The sequence below is a fragment of the Ursus arctos genome, unplaced genomic scaffold (genome assembly GCF_023065955.2).
Source record: "Ursus arctos isolate Adak ecotype North America unplaced genomic scaffold, UrsArc2.0 scaffold_9, whole genome shotgun sequence".
Classification (NCBI taxonomy): domain Eukaryota; kingdom Metazoa; phylum Chordata; class Mammalia; order Carnivora; family Ursidae; genus Ursus; species Ursus arctos.
Genome location: NW_026623111.1, coordinates 11,254,089 through 11,282,002, shown reverse-complemented (window position 1 = coordinate 11,282,002; position 27,914 = coordinate 11,254,089). Strand labels below are relative to the sequence as shown.

The following is a 27,914-nucleotide window of genomic DNA, read 5'->3' as shown; positions in this document are numbered from 1 at the left end:
ACTCGGGGCGCAGGCCACACGCAAGGGCTCCGGCTGACGTTCCTGCCGGCACGCAGGTTTCCTAAGCAAGGGGGCTCCGGAAGACACGTCTGCAGCAGACCACTCCCCAGTCTAAACCTCCTGGTGTTAGAAGGCTGCAGGAATGGCCCCTGCCTCTCACTCACTGGCCCACAGGTAACGAAAGCAGCACCGGGCTGAGGTTCATCTCCTGTAATATCACCTGCTCTGCGTCCCGCCAGGCCAGCCCCACACTGGCCTGTTGCATGTATTTCGTTGAGCACCTGCCTTTATGTTTTCTCATTCTTTATGCTCGTTCTGTGCATAATAGCGCTATGTGTCCCTCTCTTCCGACAGAACTAGCTCTAACCCTTGCTCTGTCTCTAAGATACTATGTGGCCTTAAGCCAGTCACCCTCCATCTTCGGGTTTTCATTTCTTTTCTATAAAAGTGGAGTGGTGCACTGCGTAATTTCTAAGGTTGCTTCAAGATCTGAAGTAAGGAGTCTTTTAAATACCTAACATCACTTTCAATTTTAAATGCCTAGGTAGTATTTCTGGTGAGGAAGAAAGTGTAATTATGGAAAGTAGGGAGTTACAAACTGGGGCGTTTACTCGAAGCTTCCAGAGTCGGGGAGCCGAGGAATAATGGAAAAGCAGTGTAGAGGCTGTGGGGTCCAGGGAACAGGAAGCTTGGGGCTACAGGGTGCCAGAGCCTGGACGGGCATGGGGGTGTCCCAACAGGGAACCCGAGTTTCACAAGTTGGACATTTTCCTATTTTACTCTTGACTGGAGTCAGTTGTGGTACCAGAGGAGAGCGTGGGACTCGGGGTCAGACTCCTGGATCTTGTCCCCAGCTCACGAGCTACAGAAACTTTCGCCGTAGTCATTTCCCCTGGGGGCTCCATTTTATTCACGTTTCCTATATCCTGTAGTTCCCAAAAGAGGACCATACGCTTACCTAAAAGGAAGTTCCAGTTCTTCATTCCAGCTAGGGTTTGGTCCTTCAGCTGTAGTTGTGTGGCAAATCGTTCGTTGAAAAGAAACTTCTACAAAAGGACGTACCAAAACCTTAAAGAGAAGAGCAACGAGTTAGAGTCCGTAACAGCTCGCTGAACTATTTTGTCCTTGGCAGAGGTAGAATATACCAAGTGGTGTGTTTCCAAAGAAAATGAAGCAGAAGAGAGACGATACAGTTTCTGGGCAGTTCTGCGGGGGCAAGGACCCACGCTGACGCGCAGTGTCTAGGTACTTCACCTGGCCCAGGGGGTAGTCCGCGCTATGCGTGGGGCTGTGTGTGGTCGGGGAAGCAGCACGCTTCTCGCTGAAAGTCCTTGAAGATCTTGCTGGCTGCTGGAATTTGCTAGGAGGGAGAGAAATGCATGACAGAAATTAACGATGAGCAAAGTCCAGTTAGATACTCAGCAAGATGGCTTCTCCAAAGAGGTATGGCTCTGGTGACACGTTTTCTTTAAGTTTGTTGACAGGTCTGAAAGGTTTTAGCATGCTTGGGTCCTCTCCATGACCTCGTGAGGAATACAGCCACCCCAACCTCCACCCCTAGAACTGCATGTCTGGCCGGGATAGAGAAAGAGGTTCTCCCAGGGGGTGCTTGGGTGAGGACTCTGTCTTTCCCCCAACAAATGAGAGCCTCAGTCCCTCTCAAGTAGCAGGATCCTGAGCTCCTGGCCCGCCTGCCCTGTCTCCGTCCATGTCCCCTCCCACTGCATTCATTCCCTGTGACCCTGCACTCTCCAGTCACCTCGAGCTGCACATCCCTTGTAAGACCCCTCTGTCTGGGCCTGCCAAGCATCACTGGGAAAGACACCCTCATGGATTCCTAGCTTGAATTAGGATCTATGGGTCTTGCCCTTTTTCCATTTGAGATTCTTTTTCTTCTTCTTCTTCTTCTTCTTCTTCTTCTTCTTCTTCTTCTTCTTCTTCTTCTTTAAAGAATGAGAGCACACATGCAAACTGGGGGGGGGGGTTGGTGGGTAAGGGTGGAGGTAGAGGGGAGGGGGGCAAAGGGAGAGGGAGAGAGAGACTTAAGCAGGCTCCACGTCCATCACAGAGCCCGACACTGGGCTCGATCTCATGACCCTGAGATCATGACCCGAGCCGAAATCAAGAGTCGGATGCTTAACCGATTGAGCCATGCAGGTGCCCCAACCCTTTTGGGATTCTTAAAGAAATGAAGGTCATCTGCAGAGAGTCTCTCCCAGATACCTTTCCCCTCCTCCTAACAACACCCCTCGTATTTGCACTGAATTTTACTGTTTACCAAGTATTTCATTTTCCATTACTGGGCAAAGTATAAATTGTCTCTTTCTACCAGACTGTCTTGCCTTTTCACAGATGAGGGTATCAGACAAACCATGAGACAATAAAAGTGGAATATTTAACACAAGTGCTACTAGAGAAATCCTTTTTCTCTCTGGAACACCACTGCTTACAGTATCACACAGACATCTGTGAAGCGCCTACTACTGTATTTGAGGCCCCGTGTTAGACTCTGGAGCTGCACAGACAAATCCAATGCACTTCAGCCCCAACTAGAAGGGCCAGCAGACATGTAAACAAATAATCACAATCCAGTGGGACGCCCGTTAGACCCCAGGGATGGGCATGGGCCGGAAGAGTAGAGAGAGGGAGAGGAGAAACCCTACTGAGTTGGACGCAAGGGCAGGGGGTTGACTCGGGCAGGCCTGATGCAAGCGTTGATGCCTGAGCGTTCTTGATGAGGCTATGCGGAAATGGAGAACACAGAGCATCAACTAAGCTTGCTCGTCATTTGAATGGAATGGTTTAACACTTGAACAACATTCTACAGAGAGCAAAATAAGAGGAACACCTATACATTACTTTAGAAAACAGCTTTTCTTTGCACGGTTGAGCTTTGATGTAGTCAAGGCGAAGGGGTTGGGCTATGGCTCGAGGAAGCAATGCTACGCACAGATTGGAGAGCTTCAATGGACATTTACTAGAGACCAAGTGGTGAGACCAGTTGGTGATGATCAGATGTCCCGTAACGGGTGAAGAGTTAGGCAGTAAAAAAAAGGGGGAGTAAAATTATGGATGGGGGATAAATGTAAAAGGAAGATCCTAGGGAGGAAAGAAGATGCCAAAGGCCGGAAAAGTGCTCTTCGGTGAATCAGACGGCGCTGGATGGCCCTGAACAAGCCACCCGCACGTGTTCCCTTTTGTAAAATGGAGATGTTAATAGTAGTGAGAAGTAAGTGAGATAATCTGTACGAAAGAGCCTTAGTATAGTTCGAGGAAGCTGGGGAGCAGGCAGGAAAGGTCAGCCTTCCTCATTACACTGGCAAGGGTACCGGCTGGTAGAAGTTTAATTCTTGCTCTTTCTTTCTTTAATTCTTGTTCATCTCTGTTCTCTAAAAGGGGTGGGAGACTCAGGCTCACCTTACCCTGATTGGGGGGGTCCCCATTGCCCCAGTGTAGTGAAACGTAGTAGGCATCACTCACGTCTCGGAGCAGATAAAAGGGAAATCACATTTTTATGCTCATAGCACGTGTTGTTTAGAACCTAGGACATACACCTTTCGGGTATCTGCCTAGCTCACACCCACTTCTCTGAGAACCATTCCCCACCTTTAGGGCTGGGCCTGGGGACCCTGCCTCTCTGGCCGTAGGTGATTAGACCATGGATCGACACCTGACCCAAGTTAGGACCTTCAGCTTCTCTCCTGAGAAGCCGATGCTTGGGGGGTGGTACCGTGGCTGAAAGGACCACTTCCTTTGTGCGGAGATGGAGCAGACCCACAGATGGAAGCAAAGAGAGACAACGGGGCCTCAGAAGAACCATCTCAGTCTTTTACCGACCACTGTCCACCATGCACTTCAGCTGTACCTCTTAACCTTGAGATCTCTGAGATATTCCCAATAAATCCCTCTCTAGCCTAAATGGACTGGGTTGGTTCTAGTTGGTTCTATTACTCGCAACCAATAGGGTTTTGGCTTTAGTAGGACTGCCCCCACCCCCGGCCCCCATGATCAACAACTACGTTCAAAGTGGGGTGGGCATGCTATAAAGAAGTGAGCCGCTTGGCTGGGGCCCTGCAGTCTCCGTCCCAGGGCCATCGGGAGGGCACTCACCTGGCCGTTGGCTTCCTCACAGGAATGTCGTAAGCCCGGATGACGTTCACCAGCACCTTTATGTCTCCATCCGACAGGGTCTGGGCTGTCACCTTCTTCCGACCTTTTCTCCTTGGCCTTAGTGGTCGCTTTTGTTCTGCCAGCTTGAAAAGGCTTAGCCCCAGAATGCTAATGGTTACAGAGCAGGATTAGAACTCTAAGAAAAGGAATGGTCTGGAAAGCTGTGAGACGATTTCCCAAATTCTCCCCCAAGGGGCCCTCAAAGGCCCCTGGAAAACGCGGTCTTTTTAAGGAGGGTGGGAATTGTCCACAAATTCCCCCGAGATGGGGGAGATCCTCTGGTGTGGGTCCTTAACACTGGTTCTAGCTGCTGCTGACCAGAGGAAGGAAAGTGTGCTTGGGCCCCTCTTGCTTCCCGCCATGTGCTCTGCCGGCTGGTCCCTCGAATGTGCAGGTGCTCTCCTGCTCTTGGCCGTCGCTCGGCCAGGCCAGTCCCGCACACGGGGTACCCTCCCCGCTTCCTCCTCGTCTGCCCTGGGCTGCAGCCGTACCCCTGCAGGGCCGGTGTCTCCTCCCTTCCCCAGGGGCCCAGCCACGCCAGCTGGAAGGGGCGCTCCCCCTCCCGGGTCCCGGAGCACGCGTTAACCTGCTCCATTCACATGGCAGGTGACGGTCACAGCCTTCCCGGCCACTGCCCGGGGTGCCTCGGCCTCTGGAGTTAGACGAGGCCATGGGACTCCTGGCTCCGCTCTTTGACCCTGGGCAAATTACCTCACCTCTTTGCCTCTGTCTCATCATCTGTAAAAGGGGGATGGTCACTCCGACCTCTCGGGGTGGTGAGGAGGATAAAGGCAGGGGTAGGCCTGCTCTAGCACTGGGCGGATGCCCTAACGTGGCAGCTGTGGGAAAGACCAGGACGCCCGACGGTCGCGATTCTTCAGGAGGAAGGGGCGGGGCGGGGGGAGCCCTCTCGGCTCTCTCCCTCGCACTGAGGTGACAGCTCGCCAGCACTTCCGGGAGGGGGGAGCAGCAGCGGGGTCATGGCGGGAGAAAGGGCCACGGAGCAGGGCCACGGAACAGAAGCACAGACATGACCCTGGACGCGCAGGCCGACGTGGCGGGCAGACAGATCGGGACAAAGCCGGCCTCGGGCTGCCCGCGGTCGCCTGTCGCCTCCCAGCTGCCAGGCCGCCTCCTTCCGAGGGCCACGTGCCAGCTGGGAGGCCACGCCCTGCCGGCCCCCGCCTGCTCCCCTGGGGTCTTCTAGAGCAGCTGCCATCGACCAGCACCTTCTGTGGCTCCAGCAGGGTGCTGGGCGCCTTACAGAGACTCTCTCTAATCCTGACAAGGGTGACATTTACCCCATTCTTCACAGGAAGAAACTGGAGGCTCTGGGAGGCGACAGGATTTGCGGAAGACTCCTCGGTAAGAGGGACCTGCGGCTGCCACGCGGGTCACTCTGACCAAACAGCCACCTTCTTCCTCTTTTGAAAATACTGACGTACATTTATTTTTGACTCACTTAAAACAAGAGCAGGCCCATTACCTGGAAACATAATGGAAAGCTCTGAAAAAGAACTATCCCCCCAAAAAAGACTGCGAGGAGAGTGACATTGCAAATCTCCTTCTCTGTGTGTGACTCAATATCTGCATTTTAGTATTTTTAATTTATTTTTGTTGAGATGTAATTGTCACATAACATTGTGTAAGTTTAAGGCGTACAATGTGTTGGTTCGATACATTTACATATTGAAATATGACTGTCACCGTGGTGTTAGCCAACACCTCTGTAACTTCACATAATTATCTTTTTTTTTTTTTTTTTTGGTGGGGGGATCAATTAAGATCAAGGCGCTTAGTAACTTTGAAGTATGATCAGTATTGACTATATTCGCTCTGCTGTGGCTGAGATCTCCAGAACTTATTTAATCACTAGCTGGAAGTTTGTACCCTTAAACATCTCCCTGATTTTCCCACCCCCTGGCCACTAGTAACCACTGTTCTACGCTGTTTTTACGAGTTTGGCTTTCTTAGATTCCACATAGAAGTGAGATCATACGGTATTTGTCTTTCTCTGATTTGTCTCACTTAGCATAATGCCCTCAAGGTTCATGTTTTCGCAAATTAAACCCATCTTATTAATCACTCTGCCAGGACACCCACCTAACCCAAACTTGGGGACCCCTGAGGGACATTTTTGCCAGGGGGTCCTAACATGGCACAACCCTTCTCCTTGTCAAAATTCCTCCCGTCCCCCAGAGGTGGCTCTTCTCATGAGACTTTGCAGCCCTGCTAGCGGTCTGCATGGGAACATCTTGGGGGTTGGGACCATTCAATAGAGACACATCTTAGTTTAACACTAAGAACAAACAAACCAAAATTAAAAGAAGAAAGAACATACCCTGAGCCTTCAGAACTTAATGCAGAAAGTAAAGCAGAAAAAGAAAAAGAAAGAAAAGAAATGGAAAAATAGCATGAAAAATCACCATCTCTTCTAAAGTATAATTTTCATGACTGAAAAAATACATTCAGTGACTGGACTCTGGGCCTGGAATAAAGAGGAGGGTTTGCGTGGGCATCTGTGGGTACAGCCTCCCTCCTGGATATGGATGGAGGCCAAGCCAAAGAAAGGGGTTGCCATGGATAGACATTTTTTTTTTTTTTTTAAATCTCCTTCTCAACTTGGTGGTGGAGAGAAAGTACATGCATAGGAAATAAACTTTTTAGGAGACCAAGAGATTTAATCACAGGACAGGTCGGGAAGTTAATGCACTGCACAAGACCACCAGTATAGAAAGCTGTTTTTCATCTTTTATGCCTCCACCTTGAGTTGAGATAACTTGAGGATTATTCTAAGTAACAGGGAGACAATTGAGCAAATGCAATCGAATCCCAGCTTCTATGTAAATATCCATTTTCCCTGCTGCCCCTGCCCCCTCACCAAACGCACAGTAGCTCTCAGCCCCCCACCCCCACCCCGTGGAACCCAAGGCTTGTTCTGAGCCACCCCCTCTGCACCGTGCCTGTGGGGGAGTGAGGGGCAGACTGGAAGGGGGAGGTGGAAAGCAGGAGCGTGTGCAGGAGGGAAATACTGTCAGACGTAATCTGATTGCAGCAGGGAACTGGCAAAGGCTGGTAGAGCTGACTTGGGCCCAGGGGGAGATGAGATGGTGTGTCCTGGGCATGATGGAGAGTGACTCCTGTGACTTGTTCAACAAAAGCCCCCAACTAATGTAACCATAAGGGGTTAATCAGGTTTTACCAGTTCCTAGCATTACTGGGGGCCCAAATGCATACCACACAAGGATAAATATCTTCCATGTACATGAAAAATTTAATATAATACAATAAAAAATTATAATATAAATATAATTTATAAATAAAATATAAATAAAAAATATTTATAAGAAACAAAAGATTTGTTTGCTTTTTACCTGATATTGGGAACTTCTTCTTCTACGATCAAGTCCGAAAGAAGAAAATGGTGTTTTGCAATCAGGAAACGATTTATCACGGATTCTCTAACCTGAGGACAGACAGGTGTTTTATTTAAAATGTTCCTGGTGCACAGCAAAGGGAATAGTCAACAAAACTAAGAGGCAACCCATGGAATGGGAGAAGAAATTTGCAAATGACATTTCAGATAAAAGGCTGGTATCTAAGATCTATAAAGAACTTATCAAACTCAACACCCAAAAAACAAATAATCCGGCCAAGAAATGGGCAGAAGACATGAACAGACACTTCTCCAAAGAAGACATACAAATAACCAACAGACACATGAAAAAATGTTCAACATCACTAGCCATTAGGGAAATACAAATCAAAACCACAATGAGATACCACCTTACACCAGTTAGAATGGCAAAAATTAACAAGACAGGAAACAAAAAATGTTAGCGAGGATATGGAGAAAGGGGAACCCTCTTACACTGTTGGTGGGAATGCAAACTGGTACAGCCACTCTGGAAAACAGTATGGAGGTTTCTCAAGACGTTAAAAATAGAGCTACCCTACGACCCAGCAATTGCACTACTAGGTATTTATCCCAAAGATATAGATGTAGTGAAAAGAAGGGGCACATACACCCCAATGTTCATAGCAGCAATGTCCACAATAGCCAAACTATGGAAGGAGCCGAGATGCCCTTCAACAGATGAATGGATAAAGAAGATGCGGTTCATATATAAAATGGAATATTACTCAGCCTTCAGAAAGGATGAATACCCACCATTTGCGTCGACATGGATGGAACTGGAGGGGATTACGCCAAGTGTATTAAGTCAAGCAGAGAAAGACAATTATCATATGGTTTCACTCATATGTGGAACATAAGGAATAGCATGGAGGACCACAGGGGAAGGGAGGGACAACTGAATGGGAAGAAATCGGAGAGGGAGACAAACCATGAGAGACTCTGGAGTCTGGGAAACAAACTGAGGGTTACAGAAAGGAGGGGGTAGGGGGATAGGGTAACCGGGTGATGGGTATTAAGGAGGGATAACCACTGATAATAAACTGAGACACATCCTCGTGTTTCCTATGTTCAAAAGATGAAGATGGCTGTTAATTTCATATCTGTAATTATGAGCAAATAAGTCTGGAGAGGTTAAGTGACGTTTAAGTATTCCATAGAGAACTTTGAAGAATAGACACCACCCTCCCCCCAGTGAGAGTGTGCTGGCTATTTTTCCCCTATGAGGACTCTGTAAAATGATTTTTCTTACCTGTTGGAGGTACTTGGCTACTATGGCCCTATGGGTATCAGTGTGGTCCTTGGTTTCAATTACATTTCTGTCTCGTAAACGTTTCTCATAGTCCTAAAATTAAAAAGGAATAATTTTATGATTGTAAATTACTAGTACTCTCCCATGAGAGATTAGGGAATTTATCTTGAGATTAGAGAATTTATCACATGTGGTTTACGTAAGAAATTCTTTTTTTTTTTTTAAAAAGATTTTATTTATTCATTCAACAGAGATAGAGACAGCCAGCGAGAGAGGGAACACAAGCAGGGGGAGTGGGAGAGGAAGAAGCAGGCTCAGAGCAGAGGAGCCTGATGTGGGGCTCGATCCCATAACGCCGGGATCACGCCCTGAGCCGAAGGCAGACGCTTAACCGCTGTGCCACCCAGGCGCCCCTACGTAAGAAATTCTGGTTCTAAACATTTCTTCCACCTTCCTCTTCATTTTTGGTTCAAAATTGACCTTCGATTCAGTATGCAGGTTTTGGAACCGTTGGTTGAACTGCCTTATTAGTAGAAGATAATTCTGTAGGACGATTACAACATCAGCTGTTCGTGGAGGAAGAAAGGAGCCCCAGAGGTAACAGAGTGACTTGCTATAGGTCAAGATGCTAAGCTCACCCAAGCAACTCAGCCAAAGCCTCTGCTCACATTTTTGTCTTTGCTATTTTAAGTAGAGCATTGGCAAAAAATAGTAAACAGCATCTGGCTGCCGCTGACTTGGGTCACCTACTGGGAGGAGAGTAGGGGGGGAATTAGCTTGTCTTCCTAGGCTGCCGACTTTGCTCTCTTTCCATCAGTAAATCCCTCCTGGGCCCAGGAAGCTGACACCTTCTGCTTCAGTCCTTCGCTGGTCACAGCTGAATACCCAGGGTGGAAACTCAAGCCAGCTGTTCCCAAAAATCCCAAGAATTTTTTTTTTAAAGATTTATTTATTTATTTTAGAGAGAGTGTGTGCCCGAGAGTGTGGGGGAGAAGGAGAGGGAGAAAATTCTCAAGCCGACTCCCTGCTCAGCAGAGCCCAACTCCGGCTGGATCCCAGGACCCTGAGAGTACGACCGAAGTTGGAATCAAGAGCCAACCCTTAACCGACTGATCCACCCAGGCGCCCCTAGCGGTTCCCAAGAATTTTAAGCTTGGGATGAGATGGAGAAAGTCCTGCCAGGGTTTGGGTTCTGGATCCAGGTGTCCCTGAGGCACAGACGAACTCCTGCCATTCATGCCTCTTCAGATATTTAACCCTATTTTTGCAGCTCGTCATCCAATAAACTCCCCTTAGGGCCCAAGGTCGCTTAAATTGGCTTTTTATCACTCACCCTCACAAATCTGAACGAATACAAAGAAGAACCAAGTAACCAAAAATATTCTCCAATAGTTTTCACACATTCTGCATAAAAAATCATACTGGTACCCATTTCTAATGGCTCTTCATTTGCCTCCTCAAACACTAACTTGCCTGTCTGGCTTTCACTGGCCTCCTGCCTGCTCCCCCCAACACATGCCTATTGCCTGTTGGTCCTCAAAGGCTCCCCACCTGCGGGCCCCACCTCCGCCAAGCCTGTGCGTCCTGCCCACCCACGGGGGCGAAGACCCCCGCAGCTCCCCCCCAGAGCTCACCAAGTGTTGTGCTTGGTAAATACTTAATGGGTTAAAATGGCATTGAATTCCCGACAGGAACAGTGTGGCAGGATAATTTCCCGTAGTAAACCCCTAAGATACTTTTCAACTCTAATTTTTCTTAGTTTATATGTCATTATACTGGGCAAAGCGACTATTTAAACATTAAGTTTAAGGAAAATAATGGAAAGGTTACATTAAGTGCTACAACTGAGAAGCCAGGATTGCTCCTGAGACCATGATAGCGGGAAAGTACACGCGGACGAGCACGGTGCAGAGATATTTTATTGTGCTGTTAACGCCTCCGTGGCAATTTCTTACCTGGAATACTTTCTCCATAATTTCTCGGTCATATGCTGGAATTTGCTTATAATTGCGGAATTCTGGCACCTCTTGGCTTCTAAGACAAAGAAGCCTGAACCGTTTGGATCTATTTAATTCCTCATCTGAAACAAAGTTAAATTCTTGCTGCAGCTGTTCCAGGCGGAAGAACTCAGGGACATAGGATTCGCCGCTGGTCGCCACCTGCAAAAGCCAGAGGAGACGCGGCTTCAGAGCGGCAGGCAGACGGCACCTGGAGAAACCAGCGCGGAGCTTTTGGGAATGGAACCTGAACAGTGGGGGATGGAGACTTGAAACATCCTGCATTTCATTTAAGGACAAAATACATTAAAATATCACAGTAATAAGGCAGATGCTGTTCTATTTCTGTACAAGCTATAAAAAGTACCACAAATCATTTTTCCAAAAAATTTCTAAAGTTCGTTTTTCGGGTATGCATGCTTCCCTCATAGATGTTACGCAAATCTACAGCCTGGAAAGTGAGAGATTTGTGTCAGTGTATTACTAGGTGCCTATTGGAAATAGGATTGCTTATATACACAGTGTATATAAAATCTAATATGTGTATTTAAAATATATTTAAGACATATTGTATATTAAAATACTTAAAGATAACTTAATATGACTTAAAAACATATTTAACAAAATATTTTAAAATATTTAAAAAAATATATTTATGCACACATGTCGATCAGGTCCTAGAATCAGCTGGTCAGCCTCCCTTGCTCCAGGGCCATGCTCTTCTGTCTTTGAACAGCACCTCATGGCACTGGTCAGTGAGTAGAGAGAGCCAGAGACGGTTCTGGGCATCAACCTCCCTACACTGGCACCAAAAGGATGGTTTCAGGGTACCACTGAGAGGCGGAGAAGGCTGGGCTACACTGCCCAGGTGTATGCTTGCCCCTCTGCTGGGGGCTTTGCCAGTGGCACCCCCCTCCTCGCAGAAGGAAAGCCAGGGAGCAGAGATTTGCTGGGGCTTTGCACTGGGAAAGGGGATCCTGCTGTGAAAATCCATTAAAAAGAGACTAGTCAGGAAGGCCATCCCTGGGTCCCGTCCTTCTTTGGGAAGACAAATAGTTAAACAGAAAAACATGGAGGAGATACTTGTACTATATTACCGCTGACTTAAAGATAGTAGTTGAGGGCACCTGGGCAGCTCAGTCAGTTAAGCGTCTGCCTTCGTCTCAGGTCATGATCCTGGGGTCCTGGGATCGAGTTCTGCATTGGGCTCCCTGCTCAGCGGGGTGTCTGCCTCTCCCTCTGTCTCTCCTCCCCCAACTTGTGCTCACTCTCTCTCTCCCTTGCAAAAATAAATAAATAAAATCTTAAAAAAAGATAGTAATCGAAACATGACTTGAAAACTCTACATGGAATAGACTATACTCTACGTAATACGGCCTGCTCTTTCTAATAGTCACACTAGGAAGTATCGTGTTGGAAGGAGAGCTTATCGAGATAAACACCAAAATAAACCAGAGCTTGCTCTGAGCCTTATCCTAGAAAGTTGAGGGCAGAAATGGACCCCCGCTGATGAACTCACATGACTGAGCGTGATCACAGGACGGGTTGCCGTGGTCACCTTCCAGATCATCGACCTGTCTATTATGATTTTGTGGGAATTATGAACTTGGGCATAGAAACAATTGTATTTGCCACCAAGAAAAATCATTTACTGACTAATGTGGCATTTTATTTACAAATTCACTGAAGAAAGAATTTTGAATGTTATGAGAGACACAAGCAATTTATCTCCGACGTACTGAAATGAACCCTAAATGATAATCTAATTAATCATCAAACAGGAAACCAAACAAAACCACCACCTGTGAAAACACCCCCACCAGCCCTTCCGGGTGTGATGGGCCGAGCACACGCTCTGAAATCAGATCGACTTGGACCCGAGTCCTTACCGGTCACGGGAGCTTGAGCAAGTGACTCTGAGCGGCTGCACTCAGCTTCCTCTCCATAGGAGGGGCCAAGTGGGCCCTCTTTTTAGGGTCTTGCAGAAGTTAGAGGTAAGAGTAACACCACCACCACACGAACAACTACCATTTATTGCACCGATTGTGTGCCCAGCTAAGTGTGTAGATGTAGCAGTGCACGTCCTTGTGGCCACACTGTGAGAAGCACGAGCTAGACAGGGCCACAGCTGGACCGTAAACCCGTCTTTCAACCAGCCCTCATGGGCTTAAACGCTATCGCACTGGAGAACACCGTGTGGAAGAAAATGTGTGTGAAGGGCTGAACCATTTCTATTATGATCACACCAAGTCGAGAAATGGGAGTGTGCCCACCGCTCTCCTGCCACATTACCGAGATTAGCTGCATCAAAGGGGCGTTGTTGGGGTCGTTCGGGTCGAGCTTGGACTCCGCTGCCCACTTGGCCAACTTTTTCAAGTCCGTCAGTCCGGATGTGCCAATAGATGAGATGGCATCCGCCCTCTTCAAAGCACTGGAAAAACAGTGAGTGCCATGAGACGGACATGTCCACAGGGCAGTTTGCCTCCGGCCCACACAATCCCAGGGACAGCATTGCTGAAGGAGACTCATATTGTCTCTGGGGGAAAAGCTGATCATAATGATGGAGTCGTACCACTTTACTTGATGACTTATATGAAGTATAATTATAGGAGTAATAGAGAAGAGTGAGTGGGGGGAGAAAATACTTGCAAACCACACGTCTGATAAGGAGTTAAGGTTTAAAATACACAGGGGACTCGTAGCTCAATAGGAACAAAACAAAGAATCGAATTAAAAAATGGGCAGAGGACCACAAGAGACATTTCTCCAAAGAAGACATACAGATGGCCAGTGGGGACTTGCAAAGGTGCTTGACATCACTCGCCACCAGGAAAACGCAAATCAAAACCACCGTGAGATATCACCTCACACCTGTTAGAATGGCCATCACCAAAAAGACACGAGATAACAAGTGTTGGTGAGGATGTGGAGAAAAGGGAGCCCTTGTGCACTATTGGCGGGAATGTAAATTGGTACAAACACTGGAAAACACAGGAGGTTTCTCAAGAAATTCAAAGTAGAACTGCCATATGATTCAGTAATTCTGCTTCTGGGCATATATCTGAAGGACTCAAAGTCGCTATCTTAAAGAGGTATCTGCACCCCCAGGTTTATTACAGCATTATTTATAATAGCCCAGACGTGGAAGCAACTTAACTGTCCATCAGTGGAAGCAGAAAGAAAATGTGGTATGTATATGCAATAGAGTATTACCCAGCCGTAAAAAAGAAGGAATCCTGCCATTTGCAACAATGTGGACAGAGCTCGAGGGCATTATGCTAAGTGAAATAAGTCAGACTGAGCAAGGCTAGATATTGTAGGACCTCACTTATATATGGAATCTAAAAACCCCAAACTCGTGGAAACAGAGAACAGATCGGTGGTTGCCAGAGGTGGGGTGGGGGAGGGGAATGGGTGAAGGGGGTCAAGAGGTCCAAAGTTCCAGTTATACGATAAAGGAGTTCGGGAGATCTAATGTACAGCATGGCGACCGTAGTTACCAATACTTTATTTTACATTAAAAAGTTCCTGAGAGAGCAGATCTGAAACGTTCTCATGGCCGGGAAAACAAAATGTGTAACTCTGTGTGGTGACGGCTATAAGGTAGACTTACTTGGGTGATAATTTCACAATAGATACATTTATCAAGTTGTAAATGACATCTTCTTGATGATCAGGTAAGTCCTTTTATTTTATAGTGGAGACACCTGGGGCCTGGAATGGTAGAAGGTCAACTCGAGACACATCTGTTGGGGCAGGACGGAAGCAAGAATCGAGCACAGGCCACCTGGCTCCCGTCGTCCAGGCTGCCTGGACAGGCACCAGCCACAAGGAGGTGGGACCAGCCTAGGGGGGAAATGGGGGAGGCCCAGAGTGCCTTTTCTTCTGTTCTGGGTAGGAACCTAAGGAGCTGGCAATCAAGGAAGAGATGTGACTGTAGGGACTTTTATAATCACCAGAAGGTTCTACAACCATCCTCATTCACATTGAGGACCACATATACACAACCATATGCTGTGTACTTCCCCCGTCCATCAAATGGGGACAGGAATCCTTCACAGAGTTACTGGAGACATTAAATAAGGCAAAGTGCTTTTTGCTGTTTCTGACACTGCTCAACATCTAATATTTATTAGGCTATGAATATTTTAATTCTTATCTCAAGAACAATAAAAAACCCTGAACATACTGGCACGTGAGAATAAAAGGAAAGAACGTGACATTGCGAGCTTCCCCCTCCCCTGTCATGAATGCAAACGCTGACATTACTCACCAATTTATTATGGACACACATTACCTTCTAAATCCGATATTCTGCTCTGACAGCGGGGGAATTAAAGGTATCCCATTTTCGCCAATGGCCCATGACACGCTGTTGGACACCTTCCCCGAGGTCATTAGAATCAGTTGATTACTACCGTCTGCTTCAAATGAGAAGGGCACTCCTAGGGAAACACCAGATTACACAGATGTTGAGAGAAAGGGAGTGAGCCCAGCCCTGGCAGGAAGGGACGGGACAGGGCCGGCAGGATGGAACACATCACTCCAGTCAGCATTGCTGAACTTCTTCAGGCAATGACGCTCAGAGCTGGCCGCTTGGTTCTAGCTCTGACAGCAGAGTGGAGACCTGATATAATGAATGAGGCCCTTCGGAGTGGGACCATCTGTGGGCCGATTCTGGTTCTGCCACTTAACAGCTGTGCGACCATCAGTTGCTCTGAGCCTTCGTTTCTTCATGTGTAAAATAGGGATAAAGATAGTACGTCGTAAAACAGATGACTATGAACGCGCCCGTTCATTCGCTCAGTCACAGATACGCATCTGAGCTCCTCCTTCAGGCCAGGCACTAGTCTAGGTACCGCAGATCGCAGGAAAGAAGCAAACCTGATGAGAATCCCTGTTCGCGAGGAGTTTATATTCTAGCAGGGGAGGCAGGCAATCAAGAAGAGAAGTTAAGAGGAATGTGTGGTACGTTAGAGAGGGATAAATGTGGAGGAGAAACCATAAATTAGGGAACACATAAAGAAAAACAGTCAAATAAAAATAGCAGGAGCGTGCTCACTCCCATATGTCTTTTGGGGGGGATGGGGAAGGGCTGAACTTTTAGATGGAGTGGCAGAGGAGGCTCCATGAGAGGGGACTTTTGGATAAAGGCCTGAAGAAAAGGAGGAAGAGACATGCAGATACGTTGGGAAAGAGCATTTTTGGCAGAAGGAACAAGTTCAAGTGTTGGAGGGTGGGGGTGCGCCCGAGCGAGGAGCCATGTGTCAAGTGTGGTCATCCCTGCAGAGCACTTAGTACTGGAAGACATGGCCATTCCACAAATCTTTTAAGCGACTGGGCAACAGTGAGCCTCACTTACTTATCTGGCCTCTACCAATTGGAAATTAAGGATAAAAAGCCTCAGGGCAGGTTGTTTAATCAACTGAAGGAAGAAAAGATTTTCAAGCACTAAATAAAGCGACTGCATGCCCTGGAGTTCAGTTAATATTAGTAGCACAAAACAGAACCACTATTATGCTGTCATAGCATCTTTGTATTTTTCAAAGATCTTTCCTTCAAAAAAATTTTTAATCTTCAAAATAACCCTAAAAGACATTAAAGGAGGTATCCTTAGATTCATTTTATAAATAAAGAAGATGATATTCAAAGAGACATAATTAATTAGGGTCTCACAGCTTATTAGTGTGAGAGCTGGAACCAGAGCCTAGGTCTCCAGACTTTTAGACTGGTGATTGGATTTGAGCCTCAAAGAATTCTTGCAGATACATTTCCAGATATGAGCTCATAATAAAAAAATCACTAGGCACACAGGGAAACAAGCTTCCATGAATAAGAGGCAAGAGAATCAGACTAATAAGCAGATAGGTATTGAAATGATCAGATACAGAATGTTAAGAAGTATGTGTAATATGTTTTTAAAATTAAAGGAAGTAATGACTGGATAAAAGAAATGAAATGATTGAGAGTCAGAGGAAAGGACAAATGTTATCAGAACTGACCAGACAGACTGGAAAAGAACTAAATAGAATTTCTAGAGGTGAAAAATGCAATAATTAAAATGAACAACTTAGTGATGTGTTTCAATGATTAGACACAGCCAAAGAGTGAACTGATGACTTGGAAGACATATTTAAAGAAGTTTTATGGAATATAGTAGTGAAATAAAAAAGATAGCAAGATATATTATAGAGGTTAGGAAACATGGTAAACAGAAAAGGTACATCATATATCTAATCACAATTATAGGGGATAAGTGAGAAGATATTGATTAATAATATCCCTATTATAATTAATTTTTTTCCAAATTTTCAGCCTTAGGAATAAGAATTTTTTATGCACAAAGCCTTGTCCTCATTTCAAATTATTTTCTTAGAAAAGATTCCTAGAAGAAAAATTAAGGTGTTAAATGCATTTTAAAGGTCTTTATTCCCATTGTCAAACTACTGTATACTTGCCTAGTTAAATGAATTTATTGGCCACCAACAGTATATAAAAAATAACTTTCCAAAAAATTGTATGTCATCATTTTAATTTGAATTTCTGAAAGCAATTTAATAATTATCTGGTTGTCTGAGAAGGAAAAAAAAAAGCTATCTTCAAAACTGACAGTAAAATCGTGAGCCACTAAGAATAATTAGCTTTCCATACCACTTCCAACTCCCTCGTGGTCCAGTGTCACATGCTGGTTACTGCTAAACTCCACTTCTTCAATGGGAGCCCTTCCAGTGACAATGGTCGTTTCAGGAACAGGCAGAAACACTTCTGCTAGCAAAGTGGTACCACTGTGTCCAACTGTTTCATATACCTGAAATTGAGGAAAAAAACAGTCAAATAAAAATAGCAGGAGCGTGCTCACTCCCAGGTATTTAATCCATTCATCTACGTTGATCACTGTTCTAGTCCAGAGCATCCATTTCAGAGTGGAAAAGTTGAGTTGTGTTATTATGGTTCCCATGGAAACTAAATTACACCCTATTTGTGGCCAAGTTGTTGACATCCTGTCCTCTTGTCTGGTCTACTATCTTGGCATAGAGAGGTTAATCACAGTAGCAGGCTACCACAATGGTTTCCATTTCGAACCAACACATAGGTTATCTGGAGAATGGGCTTCCTCTTTTTCCTGGTTTATGTTATTTTGGAAAGAAATGCCATCAGGTGGAATGGGTCAGATGAAATGGGCATGCCACTAGATGAATTATTATTTACATGAAACTCAAAGTCAATAGCAGAAGTGTCATATCCAGAAGTACTCTAGAGTAACAGGTTCAAATCTACTATTTAGTAAATCTTTCAAATTCTTTCCTTCAGGGGCTCATTTAATTTGTTGGCTGCTGAAACCCTACCAGCTCCTTCTCAGACCTTCTCCCAAGAGGGAGCCAACTAGACCAACTGCAGCTCTAATTACTGTGATGTGTCTCATTATAACGCCATCACCGTGAGAGGAAGGATCCAGTGCCCAGGCAACCACAGATTATGAATATACAATGCAGCTTCAGCAGGACTCTTTGGACTCATTGGATCAAATTTCTCTTGTATCCTTGGATCATTTCTCTCTTGTGGTAAGAAGATGACAACATATTCCACAGTTCTGCTGGCTTCTTTCCTGTGTTTTATTCTTTCCCTACGAGAGGTCTCTGGCTGGTGCACATTTCTCTAAAATGCTGACTTTGCTCCTTGTATTTTTACTAATTAAATCTTCCTTTTTTTTTTCTTGTGCAATGGAGTCCCCCTCTTGATTAATACTTTCCACTTACCACTGGGATGCACAAAGACGACACTACAGGTCCTCTCCCCCCACTCCCTTACAGGGCACATGGTATGAATTCTTTTTCAAGGAATGAGGATGAGGATGAATTTGTGCTAGGCTGCCGTCCTGGCCTCATCTTCCTGGTATCCACCAGCTCTCATTTGCCAGATGGCTGGCTGAGCTTAGAGGGGCTACTGGGGCAAAGACAAAGACACAACAACTGAACTCAGGACCCTAGACTTAACAGCACCGTGAGCTATTCTAACAGGCTCTGTGCACCGAGTGACCTGTGATAGTCAGGGCCCACCTGTGCTGAGTGGCCAAGTCCACTTAATTCGGGGCCCAGCAGGAAGCCCATGAGTATGCCGCATTCTCTGAATTCGTCTTTACCAGTAAAAAGGTGATATTTTGGTCTCTACTAAAAAACGTCTTTTATGGAAAATGTCAAACATTTAATCCTAGAAGAATAATATAGCATGAACCCATCACTTGGCTTCAAACACCATCAGCTTATGGCCAATCTGGTTTCATCTCTACTGTCATGCTTTCCCCTCTCCACCAATCTTTGGAACCCAGACATCATTTCATCTGTAAATATTTCAATATGTATCTCTACAAGATGAGGATATAAAAAAGCATAGTTATAATACTATTATCGCAGTAATTCCTTCATAATGTCAAATACCAGTAAGTTTCAAATTTCCTTCAGAGTCTCAAAAAATTACTATAAAACTGTTTGAATCAGGATCAAAATATATACTTTTTTTAAAAAAGATTTTATTTATTTATGTGACAGAGAGACAGCCAGCGAGAGAGGGAACACAGCAGGGGGAGTGGGAGAGGAAGAAGCAGGCACCCAGCAGAGGAGCCCGATGTGGGGCTCAATCCCGGAATGCCGGGATCACTCCCTGAGCCAAAGGCAGACGCTTAACGATTGTGCTACCCAGGCGCCCCAGGATCAAAATATATTCTGTACAGTATGACTGACTGATAAGTCCCTCAAGCCTCTATAAATTTATAGGCCACACCCCTCCCTTTTCATAATTTTTAAATTTTAAATTTCTCTGTATTTAGAACTCTAATGCAAAAAGGAATGCCACTTATTGCTTGCCCCAAACTCCCATAGGAGACTGTGGATTTGTAATCTTACAGAGCTTAAAGAACATGGAGCAGATTATTTTTTCTCGCACAGAAAACCTTGGTTGACCTGTTAAATTATGGACTCACTAGCGTGAAGTTTCAGCCTGAGAAAATGGTATGTTTTCTTTACTTTTTAAAACTTTTTATTTTTTGCCAATATTTTAATTGAGACATCCATTTGTAGGAAGCCCAGTACGGGCTTTTGGTCTGGTATTTTGTTCAATCTTTCATACATTCCTATGAAGGATGGTTTGTGGTGAAGACTAAGCCAGATAATAGACCCAACAATTCTGGATGATGGATTTGAGGCTCTAAGAAGAGAAACTCTTCCAGCCACTTATTTGGTAATTCAAAAAGCTGGGATTTGAATCCACAACTGTTTCACTTTGAAACTCATATATGTTTTTTCTATGTCTTCCTTATGGGCCAGGGGCAATCTGAAAGGTGATCAAACAATTAAGAATTCTTTTAAAGCCATAACCATCATCCAGAAAATATAATTAGTTTAGACAATTAGTGAGAAATAATGATTGAAAGAGTATTTAAAATCTGAATGAAAAAACAACAAAAAATGGAAAGACTATAAAAACAGTGTCTAGGGGCTCCTGGGTGGGTCAGTGGGTTAAGCATCCTACTCTTGATCTCAGGGTTGTGAGTTCAAGCCCAGTGTTGGGATCCATGCAGGGCACGGAGGCTACTTTAAAAACAAACTACAAAAAAACAAAACAAAAAACCCCACCAATGTCTATAATCAAAACTTAAAGGATCACCTCAGCATATGCAATCGTGATCAAAAGCCTACTGAGCTATGCCTGTCTCAGACTTCTTGGTTGCTCAGAACTCTCAGGAGGGTTGCTGCCCCAGCAAGGCAGGTGTGTCCCAGTCACTCCAGTACAGGTGCTTTAACTCACTGGGCACGAAGAGGGGCAGGTGGGAAGTTGCCACCTGCCACCAATACCCACGTATGTGCCACCACCGTACCCTGTGTTTTCCCTAAAGCAACATTTATTCACTCTACCGCAATTTCTTGTTTATGCATTGTCTGTCTCACTGGGCATGGAGATTCCTAAGGACAGGGGTCTTGCTTGAGGTCACTTTGAAGGCCCAGTACCTGCCATCTGGGAATTAATGTATTTAGAATTGAGTATGCTGTTAATAGAAGTAAGGCATTATTATTGCTGCTATTATTATTATTATCATTTTATTTTATTTTATTAAGCCCCAATGTAGGGTTCAAACTCTTGACCCTGAGATCAAGTCACATGCTTGGGACGCCTGGGTGGCTCAGTCAGCTGAGTGTCTGCCTTCGGCTCAGATCATGATCCCAGGACTCTGGGATAGAGTCCTGCATTGGGCTCCTTGCTCAGCAGGGAGCCTGCTTCTCCCTCTGCCTCTGCTTGCAGCTCCCCCTGCCTGTGCTCTCTCTCTTTTTCTGACAAATAAATAAAATCTTAAAAAAAAAAGTCACATGCTCCACTGACTGAGCCAGCCAGATGCCCCTAGAGGAAAAGCATTAAATGATAAATCCATGGAATGCAATTGTTTTCTTGTCTGAACAGCTGGTATACCTGGTAGTACAGCTCTCATTTTCTCACCGTCTTATTTTACTCCCTGTCATTCCTCTTACAGCCTGCAGAGGGCAGTGTGGTGGACAGGACAGGGCAGCCTTGTGTTCCAACAGACCTGAATCCTGACATTGACACTAAGTAGCTACTTGACCTTGGGCACGACATTTCCTGTTTTTGTTTGTTTGTTTGTTTTTTCTTTGCTTTCACTGTAAAATGAAGATGTTATTTAAAGCTCTGCAGGAAGACAGTGGTGAAGCACTGGGACATGGATGAAAAGTCTCTTTCCTTCCTTATGAGCTCAATAAATGTTTCTTCTTCTTCCTCTGGGCATGCATGACAATAAGCACCCACATTTTTATAGTACTTTGTGGTTTACTAAGCTTTTTCATAAACATAATTATACTTCCCAAATATCTTGTTAAATCTTGCTGGTCAACTGATTTTAATAAACTTCATGAAATAAGTATTTCTTTTATTTAAATTAAACAAACTTGTAAGCTCTGTCTTTTCAAGACACTAATTTTTTTTCAAGGAAACATTAAGTTGTTGAGGTTTTATAGGAATTTTATGGCATATTCCATATTTGTAATGAAATCATCTATATTTGTGGGTCCCCAAAGGCAAGGAGGTGAAAAATGAACTACATTAAGGTTTAAATGCTTTTCAAAAATCAGGAACTAACGAAGTCCTGATATTACTTCAAGTTAAGGGGATAGAAAGCATACCAATAATCAGAAAATACCATTTATGCTGGCAAAACGTTTCAGAAAGTGACATGAGTGCAGTATTTAATATTTCATTAAACCTTGTGTCTCTGACCTTGACTCTCTTACCTTCTACTACTTCAGAATTCCACAATGCTTCAATACTCAATGCAGCGTAAGTGTGAAGCATATTTAAAAATAAGAACAAATCCAAATATTTCTCATATACCTTGCATCTCTTTCTGTAACGTAAGAACCCAGTGTTTGCTTATTCAGCTATGTAAGATAAAGTTTCTATATTACATGGACCATTGGCTTTACAAAAACATCTCTGTTAGACTTTAATAATTCATCAAATACTTTATTGTGGAAGGACCACAAGAGTTGCTTCTAAGCTTTTCTGTTTTGGTTTTTATTCCTTGTGGATGTGCCCTGTGCTGGTCATCGTGCTTAGTAATGACCCATAAAACACGCAGTTATTGTAGAAAGGGCATTTCTAGTGGACGTCAGTGGGAAATATCCTTGTTCCCAGTCTCTGGAAACACATTCCTATTTAATGTCAGGACAGGAACTAAATGGCGACTTTTGGTGCTGAGTCTTTAGGAGAGAGGCAGTTATGAACTCTAGGGAAGTGGAAGGTTTGCTAATTGAGACTACTGTCTTGGAAGATAATTACCAACTTTTACAATTATTTTATTTTAGTTTTTTAAAAAGATTATTTATTTATTTATTTGAGACAGAGAGAGTGCGTGCATGTAGGGGGAGGGGCAGAGGGAGAGGGACAAGCACGTTCCCCGCTGAGTAAGGAGCCTGATGTGGGGCTGGATCCCAGGACCCTGAGTTCCTGACCTGAGCCGAAGGCAGAGGCGTCACCGACTGGGCCACCCAGGCGCCCATCAACTTTTTTTAATAAGGAAAAATGGACAAAGCCAGAGAAGCATCCAGAAATTTCCCACACTTTTCACTCTGCTTTTTCAAGGTGGCAACAGTTCTGTTTAATGTTAGGCTGCAAAGCTATTTTCAAAAAATCGGAAAATGGGCACCTTGGGCTTGGTGTTTGTAAACAGCTTTCTGTATAATTAAGTTTAACTTTTGTTTTTTTTTCTAAATCAGGGGCTGTCGACCTCAGCATTATTGACATTTCGGGTCGGGTGATTCTTCACTGTGGTGAGCTGTCCTGTACACTGTAGGCTGCTTAGCACCATCCCTGGTCTCAACCCTTCAGAGGTGCCCACCAGCTCCCCACTTGTGATTCAAATGTCTCCAGACACCGCCACATGTCCCCTGGGGTGCCAAATTACCTCTACTTGAGAAGCGCTGCTCTGAGCAAGATGAGAGCTCGTGTGTGTTTGAAGGTGGAATGCTAAGGGAGAAACATGGCAGGAAATGTCATTGAGTTACATTCAGCTCTTCAAAAATGTTTCTGTTGGGTAAAGCAAGGCTGCAGTGAATTCAGAACAGCAAACAGATCCACTGCTACCAACTTGAGATTATTGTTAAAAAAAATAATTATTAGGGTGCCTGAGTGGCTCAGTCAGTTAAGCGTCCAACTCTTGATTTTGGCTCAGGTCATGATCTCAGGGTCCTGAGATCAAGCCCCATGTCGGGCTCCATGCTGAGCACAGAGTCTGCTTGTGATGTTCCTTCTCCCTCTGCCCCCCGCCCCCACCGCTCGTACATGCTCGCTCTCTCTCAAATAAATAAATAAATCTTTAACAAAATAATTACTGAATTTTGATTAACATACTATGCTGTATTTCTTCTGGTGGGTGTCCAACATAGTGATGCGACAATTCTGTGCATTACGCAATGCTCACCACGATAGGGGTAGACATTATCTGTTGCTGCACAGCCTTATTACAATATTATTGACTATGCTGTATTTGTCATCTCCATGACTTATTTATTTTTTAAGTGGAAGATTGTACCTCGTAATGCCCTCCACCTAGTTCTTTTATCTCCCCGTCCTCCTCCCTTCTGGCAACTGCCAGTTTGTTCTCTGTATTAATTTAAGAGTTTGTTTCTGTTTCTGTTTTGTTTGTATATTTGTCCAGCTTGAGTTGACTTATGAAATTACTATTACTTCTTTTTGGAATATTGTTTAACTCAACCATCTGGGGCAGATTTGCCTAACAGTATTTAGAATTGCAGAGATCAGATGAACCTTAGAAATGTAGGGACATTAAAATAGATTAAAAACATTATTCCACTGGGAAGTAGAATTTATACTACATGGTTTAAAATCATGATTCTTTGATTTTAAAACAAAAGAGAACAAACCAGAACAGTTTCACATCTTGTACTTGGTAGTGCTGGATCCAGTACGAGTAGCTGCCCTTTAAGCTGGGCTGCTCGTGATGTTCACGTCTGTCAGTCACCTTGTGGTCCCCGTTTCCCTCAGGGTTGAAGCAAACCCTTCCTAGTCTTGTGCCCACAGTCTCCCCTCCTTCACTGAAAAGGTGGAGGGCATCTAAGGGGACGCCACACAGCCTCGTCCTCTATCCCCACCCCCCAGATCGCCATTCCTGCCCCAAAGGAACCTCCCATCATGTCTTGACCCCACCCCTCCCCATATCCCCCAGGGTCTGGCCCCTCTCCCCACCACTTTCCTTTTCATTTTCAAAGTCACCACTCTTTTCTGCACTGGTTGCTTTTCTCATGGCTAACAGACATGCTCAAATCAACATCCTAAAGTAAACCACAATCCCTGTCAAACCCTGATCCATTCCCCTCCTTCCTTTTCTGCCGAGCCTCTGGGAGAGGAGCCCTCCATCAGCATCTTTCTTTCTTCTCCCCCTGCCCCGCTGGACCTCAGTCACCAGGTCCTCCTGTCATTTCCCCACCGCAGTCTAACTGCTGTGCCCAGGACCCCATCAGGTTGACCTTTCTGTCCCCGCCCCCACCCCATGCCTTGCACAATGTCTATGCGATAAGACACTCGTTGGAGCGAAGGTACAAACCACTGGTGGGCGCAGTGCGATGAGGTGGATATGGGAGCAGGCTGTGGACGCCGGGGGCTCGGGGCTGGCCCTGCCACCTCCCGGCCGTGTGACCTTAGGACAGGCACGTCTCCGCATGTCAGTGGAACGGGGACCGCGCTACAGCTACCGCGGGACTGCAGTGAAGACGGACGGAGTTCAGGCACAACACAGGGTGCCTGCAGTGTTGCACTCGTCCGGAACTGCGATGCTGATAATAGTAAATAGCCACGCAACTCAACGCGCTGCGATGCCCGACGTTGTTTCCTAAGACCTCTCCTGGAGCGGTTAGCTCGCCAAGTGCGGAGGTAGGTCAAATTTTAGACATTGCTCTTCTTTACCGCTACACCCAACTGATAGGGTGAAACGAGTGTAAAATTTAGAGTCAGACGGGCCTGGGTTTGAATTCTCCTCTGCCTCTTGACTGCTCAGTGTTGTGAAATTACTCTCTCTCTGAAGCTCATCGGGAGAATAATAGAAAATAATAAAATATTAATAAAGAAATAGAAAATAATAGAAAATCTGTGGTTTCCTTTAGGATAACATCAGACAGCGTTTGTGAAGGACCTGGTCTGGGGCGTTAGGTATGCAATAAGTGTGATTTCTTAGAGATCTTCTCCATTTTCACGCCCCCTGTGCAGTCCAAGCCCGCATCTTCTCGCCCGCAGAGGGCCTCGCTTGGACCCCTGCAACCCGTCCTTCCACCGCAGCCGCTGTCCTTTCTCCGTGCCCTCGGCCGCCTGGCTCCTCGGCTCTGCACACTGTAGGGCCCTGGGTACTTGCTCCCCTTGGCTCCCAGGGTCAGCTTTCAACAGTCTGACTCAGCATCACGCAACTCGAGTCGATAGAGATGCGTGCGTAAAAACGATGTTTGGGACTACTGTCCACCAAGGGCCAGTAGCAACCACGAAAATGGGATGGCCAAGGGCTAATGGAGACACTTCTCCAAATAGGACTGTTTCCCCCGCGCCGATAGTGCACTTCTGCAGACGAGCCGGAGAGATCAGGAGAGGACGTAGGAAGGAACTCAAGTAACTGCCAACTAGGTTCAGTGGAGAAATTCCCTATCTCAGTCCACACGCCAGGAAGATGAAAGCTCAACAGGACTGAGGGAAAGTAACAAGGATACGAAATGTAAGCAGCAGCCAGCAGTGCAATGTGACTGTTGTCAGTCTGGGGGGTCAGGAAGATGAATGACAAAGAAATAAAGGTAATCATCACAAAACTATTTTATATCCCTCTGTCCCTTCTTCCCTTCCTCCCGTCCCTCCCTCCCTTCCTTTTACAAGGAGAGGGAGAGAGAGAATCCTAAGCAGGCTCCATGCCAGCATGGAGCCTGACACAGGGCTTGATCCCACGACCCTGAGATCATGACCTGAGCCAAAACTGAGTCTGATGCTTTATCGACTGAGCCACCCAGATGTCCCAAAACTATTTTATTTCTAAATCAAACTTCATTCTTGTGAAAGGCTAAGCATTTGCTTTGGAAAGACCTCAGAAGTGGAGATTTTTAAGGCCTTTCTGGAGGGACTCTGGGCCTGCTCCTACTCCCCTGTCCCGAGAAGTCTTGCCTCACATTCCCCTTGGGGCCACCCGTGGTTCCACTCCTTTGTACTGTCGCACGTCCAGCCACCATGAAGTGCTGGCCATCCCTCCTTTCAAGGTCCCAGTGTTTCAATTAATTCCTTCCGCCTGCTTCCAGTGCTGGGCCCCATCCCATCCCCTTGCTGCTGGCTTTTGGTGCCCACTCTGGCCTTGTCTCCAGCTTCATAGGAACACCCGCGCATTCTTTTCTCAAGCCTGGCTTCAGCCTGAGGGTTCAAAACATGCAAGGAATCAAACCCCGCAATTAACACTGTTGCCATCAAGGGTCCCTGACATCCGCACGAGGCCAAGTACTCTTTCTCTGGAGCTCTCTCCTCTTCTCCCCGCTGGATTTAAGGCTCCCGAGCCAGCGCCATGGGGACCCCCCCTGGCTCGGGGCTTCCAGTTCTCCACCGCACGCCTGGCCCAGGATTAGACACTCAGTTGGCTCTTCAGCAGCAAACACGCATGGCTTGGTTGTTGGGTCAGCAACGGATGCGTTATAGTTTTGAGAATCTTGGGACCTTTTCTGAAGTATGCTGGACTCTAAAGTTAGGGATTTGATAACACTGGCATAAACAGATGTGTTTAAGGCAATTTTTCTCACCCTCTTAAAGCAGCCAGTAATTCTTGAACCTTCCCTCATCCCACACTTGCAATTATGTGGAAAATTCCCAAATGGCATAGCTCTCTTCCTAGAGAGTTGAAGTACAATAGCCCTTAAATTAATTTCATCTGTAACTACTCTTCAATCATAAAAATTATGCCATTGAGCCATTATGATATGTGATTGGATCTGTTATCAAATCTCTATAGATAGCTTAAGAACTTAGCCAAGGCTCTTTTAATTTGTAATATTTAAAAGATTACATGATTCGGCTCCTTAGGGCCAAGCTAATTGCCTATGAATATAATCTTGGTATTCCAGATAAAATTTTGCTTGTTTAGTTAAAAGATTTATTTCATCATATTTTAGAGAATTACTTTTTTCACATTACTTAAAAAAACTGTTTTGATTGCAACATCCAAGCAAGCTAATATCCAAGATAGCAAAAAGGAGAGAGGCTGGGAGGCTTCCCTTCCATTTCAGAATATATGTGAAATAAAATACCGGTGATCATGGAAGGTGGAGGATGTCCTTCCTTCTATGGAAATTCAGAAAATGTACGACTGCCCAGCAGAGAAGCTCTCACAGACTGTCAGGGGGTCTGAGCTCTCAGGGGCACCTGCCAAGGGGGCGGGCCTTCTCTCCAATCCTTTGTGCTCTTCTCAGTGGGCTGTCCCCTCCCAGGGCTCCCCTCCTTCCTACTGGCCATATTACCCCCATTATTGTCTGCTGCCCTCCCTCTCTTCACT

At 45.5% G+C, this 27,914-nt stretch overlaps 1 protein-coding gene across 6 annotated transcripts in view; it reads right to left on the bottom strand.

The window, feature by feature from the left end:
* CC2D2A (coiled-coil and C2 domain containing 2A) overlaps positions 1-27,914 on the bottom strand; it is a 129,579-nt gene that overhangs the window by 31,423 nt on the left and 70,242 nt on the right. For all 6 annotated transcript variants that reach the window (XM_057309750.1, XM_057309751.1, XM_026514430.4 and 3 more), the window contains 9 exons: positions 17,486-17,642; positions 15,132-15,279; positions 13,127-13,265; positions 10,793-10,996; positions 8,838-8,930; positions 7,545-7,636; positions 4,111-4,278; positions 1,255-1,360; positions 959-1,068 (listed from right to left, as the gene is read on the bottom strand). In XM_057309750.1, coding sequence (XP_057165733.1) covers positions 959-1,068; positions 1,255-1,360; positions 4,111-4,278; positions 7,545-7,636; positions 8,838-8,930; positions 10,793-10,996; positions 13,127-13,265; positions 15,132-15,279; positions 17,486-17,642 — 1,217 coding nt within the window. The remainder of the gene's footprint in view (positions 1-958; positions 1,069-1,254; positions 1,361-4,110; positions 4,279-7,544; positions 7,637-8,837; positions 8,931-10,792; positions 10,997-13,126; positions 13,266-15,131; positions 15,280-17,485; positions 17,643-27,914) is intronic.